Source organism: Terrapene carolina, unplaced genomic scaffold (assembly GCF_002925995.2).
Source record: "Terrapene carolina triunguis isolate 2854851 unplaced genomic scaffold, T_m_triunguis-2.0 Scaffold430, whole genome shotgun sequence".
Taxonomy (NCBI): Eukaryota; Metazoa; Chordata; order Testudines; family Emydidae; genus Terrapene; species Terrapene triunguis.
The window spans coordinates 408,414-417,771 of record NW_020664781.1 but is presented as its reverse complement, the minus strand read 5'-3'; the positions used below and the strand labels follow the sequence as shown (position 1 = coordinate 417,771).

The window sequence follows — 9,358 nt, the reverse complement described above, 5'->3', positions numbered from 1 at the left end:
TGGATGGCAGCCATCTGTGGGGTGGGGACTGCTGGCTATTTTAGGAGAATACGTTTCCTTTTTTCTGCAGCCTGTTAACGAAGGGAGGAAACATCTTGGCTTTGGGTTTTGTAAGAAGTGAAGACCCTCTGTAAAGCCACAGTGGGCATACCAACCCTAAGCTGTATGGAGCCCCTGGCTCCAGGATAGTTCGGATCTAGAACCAAACTCTGGGGCCTGAGCCACATCTCGAGACTGTACAAACCTCCGTGATGCGGTCTGCAGACCCGCACTAAGGCTACGGGGGTGATGGAGCAGGCCTGGGCTGGTAAAGGCCCTGTCCCTCAGCAGCTGCAGAGCACGCTCCAGATGGAGGACGTGCTTAGGAGGGGATGCTGAAGTCAAGCTGGGGGATTGTGAGGGAGAGGCTGTCTGCGGGTAGGAAGCCAATCAGTAGCTTCTGGGACAGAGGAATCCACAGCGGGCCCGGGCTGTGGGTACGGCCCGACCAGGCGCCTGACCCCTTTCCCCCTTGAATTCCCCCCAACAAAGGAATCACTGGGCACTGGGACGGGGGCTGGGAAGTGCCGATTGTCTGAATCGTTGAGACTGCTTGAGCAACCCTCCGCCAGACTGTGACCAGGCCCCAAACTGAGGGGAGAACAGAGGAGGTAGGAAGTGGCCAAGGGGAGGTTGGTCTGTGGTATCAGCTAGAGGGGACTGAGACCCTCCTCACCTCTTCCCCCTCGGGCTCTGGACTGGGACCTATTGGCGAGGGAGGGCCCATTCCCTTGCCCCTTGTCCGACCAGGGGAACCTGGAGAAGGACAGGCTGTAACTTGGCCACCAGCCCCTCAGATTGCCCGATAAGGCTATCCCAGGATTTGGGATTTTGGGACTGCCGGCCCCTAACTGAACCCTGCTCTACCCTTGTGTGAAGAGACCTGGCTTCCAGGTTGTATATGAACACACAGGGCTTCGTGATTGGTTTAAAGTAGCTGTTCATCTGCTGCATTGTGAACCTGAACACCGGGGCACTGGGGCTCAGTGGAGAGAGAGACTGGACTGGAAGTTGAGACCCTGCTTCCATTCTGTGGCCTGCAAGTGACTTCAGGCCAGTCACTTGGGGGCAGTGCTTTTGAGATCCAGGGCTGAAAAGTGCTATTCTGGGCACTACAGTAGTGGCCAGAGGCCTTGTTGATCTGGGCACTATGCACATGCATAGGAAGAGATGGTCCCTGCACTAAATCTAATTTAAGACAAGACTTGACAAGTGGACGGACCAAGCGATCCCAGGGGAGAGGGTGATGAGAACGCAGGGCTGCTCTCAGCGCACTGCAGGTGTCAAGCCAAAGGGTTTCTGTTGTTGAGGGTCTCCGGGTCTAAGCACAAAAGCCTGAATTCGTCTCTCTTACACACAGAGTCAGAGCTCCACCTGTGTGAGTGGAATTTAACCCTATGTTGTTAGGATTGGTGCATGAGAACCAGGAAGTGAAACTGACCAGTCTAGCTTCATCAGCCAAACAGCGTGAAATGGAAATAAAGGAAACAGATGACGGCAGTGGAAAGAGATTATTGATATTACTGTAAAGGTTTCCCAGATAACTCATACACACGCAGCTGGGTAAGGGCCGGTTCTCTGCTCACACCTGATTAATAACAGTGTACCTCTGCCAAGACCTCTTATGGGCCTTAGCCAGGTCAAGGGCTCCATTGTGCGCTAGGCACTGCACAAACCCATAGTAAATGACAGAGCCTGTCCCCAATTGTTGTATCATTGTAACTAGGCCTGGCTGAAAATTGTCTTTCATGGGAGCTGTGGTTCTTCTGTCAGCTGGGCTATATTGCCCATCATGCCTCAGAGCCAGGGACTCCCATGATGCAATGCCTCCCCTCTGCAAGAAGGGAGACTGAGGTGCATCATGGGTGATGTAGTCAGACCTGGGAAACTGAAATATTTGGGGTTTTCAGCCTAAAATATTTGGTACTCACATTTGTGCAGAAAATAAACATCTGTGGGAAGAGAACCACAGGGAGCTGAGGAGAGTCAAGCTCAGGATATTTGAATAGCTTCGGCATCTGCCTCAGAAATGGAGATTGTCTCCTGCCTGTGGGAAGGATCAAGTGGCCCCGTCCCCGAACCCTCTGACTTTAGCTAACCACTCAGCTACACAAATAGCCTTGTATTCACTGGAGAGCAGCTCTTCACGCTGGGCTAGCAGTTTTCTGGAATGGGCCACTGCTGTCTTTTTCAAGAATTAAAGCGAGACCTAGAACGTCGGTGACCTCATGGGAGAGAATCAAGAGGGGACAAACCACAACAGCAATGAGATTTGCAAACAAACAGAATTTGCTACGGCGACGTCCCCTGCTCCCTACACCCTGGAGAAGCTTGTGTGAGGCTCATGTCCTGAAACAAACGGTTGCCTGTTTCCTCCCATCTTCCTCCTCCTCATATCCCCAGCACATCACAGAGTGCAACCCAGGAGTTCTCGGTCCCAGTCCTCACCTCTGCCACCAACTCTCTGTGTGACCTTGGACAACTCCCTGCGTCTCTGTCCCTGGGATCGCCAGCTGCACAATGGGGGTATTTCTTTTTCCTTTCTTCTGCCTTCTGTCCATTTGGGTTGTAAGTTCTCTGTGGAGGGGACAGTCTAACCAGTGGCACCCTGATCTCAGCTAGGGCCTCTAGGTGCTACTGTAATACCAGGCACTGGATTCGGGGTGCTCTTACATGTGCACAAAGCTCATTTTTGCATCTCTTGAGACAACCATATGGTTTGAAGAGGCTCTGGATGGGGTGAGTGGGGTCACTGAGCGTTCTCGCTCTCTGGTGCTTGCCTGGCTGGTTCTTTGCGATGTGCTCAGGGTCTAGTTGATCGCCCTGTGTGGGGTCGGGAAGGAATTTCCCCCCTGGTCACATGGGCACTGACCTTTGGGGGTGTTTTTTTTTCTCCTTCCTCTGCAGCATGTGGGTGCAGGTCACTCGCTATCATCTGGGTATGTCTCATTTAATCATTTGCCCACCATGGCAGGGGCCTTGGTGCACCTTGGAGCCTCCTGTTCTCTGCCTATGGCATAGTCCAGTCTCCTGTGGGCTGTAATACGTTGGTTGCTAATTTGGGTTCCTGGGTTTATATACAGGAGGCCAGACTGGATGACCTAGTCCCGCCTCTTTTCCATTGTCTCCTAAAGGCGCATTGAGCTTGTTCTGTTCAGATGTGGTCCATCACGCGTCACTGTATGGTTTGAAGCTTATCTAATGGGCTCATGTGGCTGCATCCATACCCACCAAGGCTTCCCCAGTCCGCCTACCCAGCCCGTGCCTAGTAAGTGAATAAACAAGCTGTGTCAGGCCAGCAGGGGGCGTCAGGGGCAGTAGCTCTAGCATCTCTGCTCACCTGTGCAAATGCCAGGGGTCATCAGGAGGGTTTAAACCCAGGCCCTTAAACACCACACCGCCGACATCTGCTGCTTGCGTTAAAGGAGTAACTCCGTCCGCTGGCAGCAATGGTAGGTTGTTCTCACTAGAGGGGGATGTGACACACGCTATGTTCATGTACATTCCAGTATGGCGTGACTGAAGCTCGGATGTGCACCCGAAGCATGAGGGGAGCTCTGACCTGCACCCAAATTAGAAGCCAGTGCTGGTTACAAGGCACCTACTTTCCCCAGGCACAGAACTTTGCTAAGCACTGGGAGGCCGTGTTCTGCAGTAGCCATGTTCCACTCCAGAGGTGGCTGCATTTCAGCTGGGGGAGGGGGGGAGCAATTCCAGTCTCTCTCGTCTGTAAAGCCCTTCGGATGCAATGTGCCGTAGTGGAAGATGGTTGTTAATAAGAGGCTGATCAGGGGTGAGTTCCGAGGGCAGCGCCGGAGTGAGACCGGTTGTGCATTGTCCTGCAAGCCAAGCAGCCAGAGTGGGATGGGTTCTGCCCAAACCCAGCTGTTTGGCATCAGAAAGAGAAGGGTCACAGAGCATTTCTAGGAGACACAAACTCCCCTGCGTGGCCAGCTCCCGAGCACACACACACACTCTGGAGTTCACAGGCCACGAGCAGAGCCAGCCCCCTGCTCTCATGCAGCTCTGGGCAGTCGGAGTGGAGATGATGATTATTATTGCCTGAGCCTGTTACCACACTGGCTGCAGCAGCTGTGCACGGCTCCGTCCTGAGCTGTGCAAGGCTGGAGTAGGAGGCAGTGTTGCTCAGAGCCGAGCGAGGGTGGATCTCTCGCCATAGAAGCAAGAGGGGAAGCTGTCAGTGGGAGAGATGGAGCAGCCGTGTATGCGAGCAACCTCCCTCTAAGGGATCCTCTGTGTGCGTGTGTGTGTGTGTGTGTCCCTGTGCCTTGGATTTCCGCCTGTGCCCCTAATCTCATGGCTGGTTTTACATCCGTGCACAACAGCTGGGCTTGTTCCATTCTGTGATCTCCAGAAACAAAGGCACTTCAGAGCCGGACGGACACACGCCCAGCCGCCTTGTTGTTATTAGACACGGAGGAAGGCGACAGCCCCGTGGAGTTCTCTGCATCGTCTGCAGCCGGGGTCTGCGTGTTTGTGCGGGGGAGAGCACGAGAGGCCGTTCCTGCCTAAAGAGACCGCTTCCTTGGCTCGCTCCACATTAATATCTAGTAATTTTCCACACCTCTCTGCTCCTTCCCTGACTCCCTGACAAGTGGCTGGAAGGTTGGCCTGGGCCATGGGAGACAAAGGAACCAGGTTGGTTAATATTGTTATTATTCTGCTGCAGATGGTGATTCTGGCTCTTGCATTATTTGGATGTTTGCTGGACCGTAGTTACCGCTATAATCCCGCTGCATTTCTATCCACTAGGATTTTTTTTTTTAGGGGTCGGGGGGGGCGGGGGGGGGGAGATCTAGGCATTTGCTTTGTGTGCAGAGCAGCAGAGCGGTGTGTGGTATTTAATGGCACAGGAGAGAGAACGCAGACTCCAAGCAATCCGCTCTCCGATGAGGCATTCTCTACCTAATGCACATTCATAGCCCAATGAATCACACATTATCCTGGGCTCTCGCTCTCGGGAGGCATCTGCCGCTAGCCAGGGTGCCCGGCGTCCGTCGCTTTGTTCGACCGGAGCGCTGCAGCTCCAGCCCTTGGGAGATGAGACAGCGGAGGCTTGAAAAACGGGACTTTTCAAAAGCGGGTGGTTTTCTCCCTGGCCTGGTTCCCCGCCGGGGAAGAGATGAGTAGAGAGGTGGCGGCTTTGCAGTGAGCAGCTCCCTCTCCCGGGCTGTTTGCTGGGGTTGTTGACATGCTGGGGCAGTTGCGGGGTGGTCCCATTTTTGGGGGGCGGGCTGCATTTCCCAACTGGAGGCATTTTCCCTTTTCAGCTCTGGCTTTGCCTGGACCCAGTCCAGGGCAGTGTGGGCTGCTGAGGAATCCTTGTGCATGTTGATTTCCTTTCAGAGCCAAGCCCCTGCTGGTCTCTTGCCTGGGGGAGCAGGGCTGGCTCCCCTGTTGAGTCAGGGACTGCACAGCTGCTGGCTGGGGGGGTCTATGGAAGCTGGGTCTGTGCCCCCCTGCGAATCGTAGTCGCTTTCCCACCTGGTCTCTCCAGAACACAAAGCAAAGGGGATCAGGGCTGGTTGGCGCCAGGCCACGTTTAGATTCATGGCCCGGTCACTGAGCGCAGATGAACACGGCGCTGTCCTTGCAATTGGCTGGCCTGCTTTGGGGCTTTGCCGTCTCGTCTGGGAGCTCGCAGGGCGGCACTAAGGCGGGGTCCCTTTGGGGAGGGGGATTCATGGTCACCCCCCACTCCCTGTTCATGTGTGGTGCAGCTGGCCCGCTCGGCGATGTTGCGGTGGGGATGAGCCATGAGTCTCATTCAGTAGCATGTGCAGCGTTACCTAGTTAGTTTTGCCAGAAGCTGGGAACGGGCGACAGGGGGTGGATCGCTTGATAATTACGGGGTCTGTTCATTCCCTCTGGGGCACCTGGCACTGGCCAGGGGGCTTGTAGTAGGTGGGTGGAGTCGGTGCTGGGGAGAGTCTCCAGGGGACAGCTATCAGCCCTGGGCAACTTGAACTGCGCTGCCGCTTCCCACGCCGTACCTGATGCTCAGAGGTTTGGATCGGGGGCATGTTTCAAAATCCCCTCCCAGAGCTGCCCCTCCTCCTCCAGGGAGGATGGTCTAGTGGCTAAGACGCTGCTCTGGGACGTAGGAGCTGTTAGTTCAATTCGTGGCTTTACCATAGACTCCCTCTATGACCTTGGACACTGCGCCTCTCTGTGCCTCAGTTTCCCCACCTGCAAAATGCAGATAAGAATCCTCCCTTTTCCCCACCCACCCCTTGCAAGCTCTAGAATAGGGACTGTCTCTTACTAGGTATGTGTACAATAGGGTCCTCATCTCAGAGTGCATAGGTTTTAGGAGGTAGGCCCGTCACAAAAATTAGATCCAGCTTACGGTTTCAAGCCCCTTTCCCTCAGTGGATTATTCTATATACATAAAAATTGATTCATCCATAGCTAAAATGCACCTGTTGTTTTACTCATAACTGAAATGCAGCCACTTCTGGGGTGGGATTGTGGCAGCTGGTTAACAGCTCACAGCAACACTACACAACAGTGTGGGAAAAGAAGGAGACCATCCGGCTGAATCTTGTGAAAGAGGGCACCCCCTAAAGCCAGGTGGGACCGTTGGTTCAGTACAGACTCAAGAGGCAGAGAGGGACACAACTGTACTCTGATAGTGCAGGAGCGAACTGTAATACACGAATGATTCTCTCCTCTAGCGGCTGGCCCAAAGACAGGAGAAGGGACCAAATGCTGGAATTGTAAAGGTCTTTGAGTGCTTGAATCCCTTTAAAAATCTGGCCTTGCTACCGTCATTAGCTAAGCCAGTGGTTCTCGAACTTTTGTACTGGTGACCCCTTTCCCAGAGCAAGCCTCTGAGTGCGCCCCCCCTTATAAATGAAAAATACTTTTTTTATATATTTAACAGCATTATAAATGCTGGAGGCAAAGCGGGGTTTGGGGTGGAGGCAGACAGCTCGCGACCCCCCCCCATGTAATAACCTCGCAACCCCCTGAGGGGTCCTGACCCCCAATTTGAGAACCGCTGAGCTAAACGAACTGGATTCCCTTTGTGGCATATTGCACAGACATGTTGTTGGGGTTTTAAATCTATTTATTGTTTGGATTTTGCTGCTAACTGTCTTTCATATTTAATTCTCTGATTTCTAAGCACAGAGCTGCCTGTCTGGGGAGTGCAGTCCAACAGCGTTTCCTTGCTACCATACGTCGCACTGTTATTTATTTGTATTGCGATAGCACGTAGGAGGCTCAGTCTTGGGCCAGAGCCCCATTGTGCTCGGTGCTCTTATAAACACGAGAGGGCCTTGTGCCAGGCCCCGAGAGCAGTTCTGTTGGCGTGACTCTACCAACCTGACAGAAGTGTTACCGAGAAACTGTCAGACTGGATCCTAAAGTTGAGCCTGAGGGAGATTTTCAAGCCACAAATGGAAGTGCCTTTGAAAGTTCCCCCCTTTGTGCTTGAAATAAAAAGGGGTAGACTGGAGACTCTCCTTTCGCTGTTAGCAGTATAGGGCCTAAGACACACACTGGAGCAGTTGTGAGTCCATCCAGCAGAGGGCGTTGGTACCAGCCTGGATGCGCGCACGCACACACACTATGGATAGCGTTTCCAGGAACTGGAAGAACTAGTCCGCAATGAGAAGTACACGAACTCTGAAAAACTCCCGTGAGTCAAGAACCTTGTGTGAGATCAGATGGTTGCGTTGCTCTTAAAACCTTTGATAACACAGGGCCAGCCCTTGTGGCCAGCCCTGCCGTGCTACTTTAGGATGCCTGTGTGCATACGTACACAAACACACGCACCCCGTCCAACCATGGGAGGGAAAGGGTTAAGGCTGTCCAGCCTGATGCTTTGTAGTCACTGAGCTAAGGGACTGAGCAGGATTCCTCTCCTGAGGTTTCCCTTTCACCGGGATCCCCCTTCTGCACCGCTGTGTGTGATTAATAATTTAGGCCCCAGGTACTTAAGGGATGGTCTCTTCCCATATGTTCCTCCAAGGCAACTGAGCTCAGCTGGCTTGTCTCTATCCTCCACTGGAGATCAAGCTGGGACAAGTTCAGCTGCCCAACCGTCTCCTCCCCTGTGAGGAAAGTGCCATCGCACCTGGGGAAACTGAGTCACGGAGGTTATTGTGCTGAGAAGAACCAAATTCTGCTGCCTGTAGGCCTGGTGCACCCTGCCTCTCTCCCTGCGGCACTACTCTGTGGACTGAATCATTTATGCCCAAGGTACTTAAGGGACCGTCTCACTCCCCTTCCATCCCGCCTAGGCAGCTGGGCTTCTGCTGCCCTTCTGCTGATTCGTGTCTGTGCTGGGCCAGTCAGGCTGGGATGTCTGTTGTAACCCCTTCCACGGCCACACACAAGGAGGGGGTGGGTGTTAGGATGCGCGTGTGCAGGGGATGGGGGTGCTGTACCCAGTGTGTGTGGGGGGGGTGCCGTAGTACCCAGTGTGTGTGTTTGTATGTGGTGGGGGGAGGCGCCGTACCCTGTGTATGTGTCTGTGTGTGTGTGTGTGTATGTGTGGGGGAGGGAGCGCCGTACCCAATGTGTATGCAGGGTGATGCTATACCCAGTGTGTGTGGGGGTGGTGGGGGCGAAGCTGTACCCAGTGTGTGTGTGTGGGTGGGGGGGGCGGAGCTGTAGCCAGTGTGTGTGGGGGGGGGGGGGGCGGGGCCGAGTGTGTGTGGGGGGGTGGGGTGGGGGCGTTCTCCACCCAGTGTGTGTGTGTGTTTGGAAAAGAGACCACTAAGGGGGGATATGATTGAGGTCTATAAAACAATGAATGGGATGGAGACAGTGAACAGGGAAATGTTATTTACCCCTTCACATAACACAAGAACCAGGGGTCACCCAATGAAATGAATAGGCGCAAATGTTTCGCGGCGCAAGTGCTGGGAGGGAGGGGGGAGAAGCAGGACTCGGCGGCGCGCTCAAGGGAGGAGGCGGAGGTGGGCTGGAACAGGGGGGCGGAGCAGGGCTCAGCACCCACTAATTTTTCTCCGGGGGTGCTCCAGCCCCGGAGCACCCACGGAGTCGGAGCCTATGCCTAGAACCCTAGAGGAGCAAACATCCCCGGCATTTCTAGAGGGGCCCTGTCCAGCCTGAGATGTCAGGAGCAACTTGTAGAGAAACCGATGGGATTTTCCTAGGACACGGCAGGTTTCAGCCCTGCTCAGTCCTCTCAGAGGGTTCTCTGAGGGCACTCAGCAGCAGGGATGGGCCTGCCCTCAGGGAGAGCCCACAGAGCTCATGCATCCCCTGAGATCTGCCCGGTCTGTCTGTGAGACAAGAGAGCCAGAGCCCTGGTTTCCCTGCT

General features: G+C 54.3%; 1 protein-coding gene across 3 annotated transcripts in view; it reads left to right on the top strand.

Annotated features, from left to right (window-relative positions):
* Positions 1–4,162: 4,162 nt before the first annotated feature.
* The window catches only part of LOC112106701 (beta-arrestin-1), a 169,024-nt gene continuing 163,828 nt past the window's right edge, over positions 4,163–9,358 (top strand). For all 3 annotated transcript variants that reach the window (XM_024200090.3, XM_024200089.3, XM_024200091.2), the window contains exon 1: positions 4,163–4,698. In XM_024200090.3, coding sequence (XP_024055858.2) covers positions 4,679–4,698 — 20 coding nt within the window. In that variant the 5' untranslated portion in view covers positions 4,163–4,678. The remainder of the gene's footprint in view (positions 4,699–9,358) is intronic.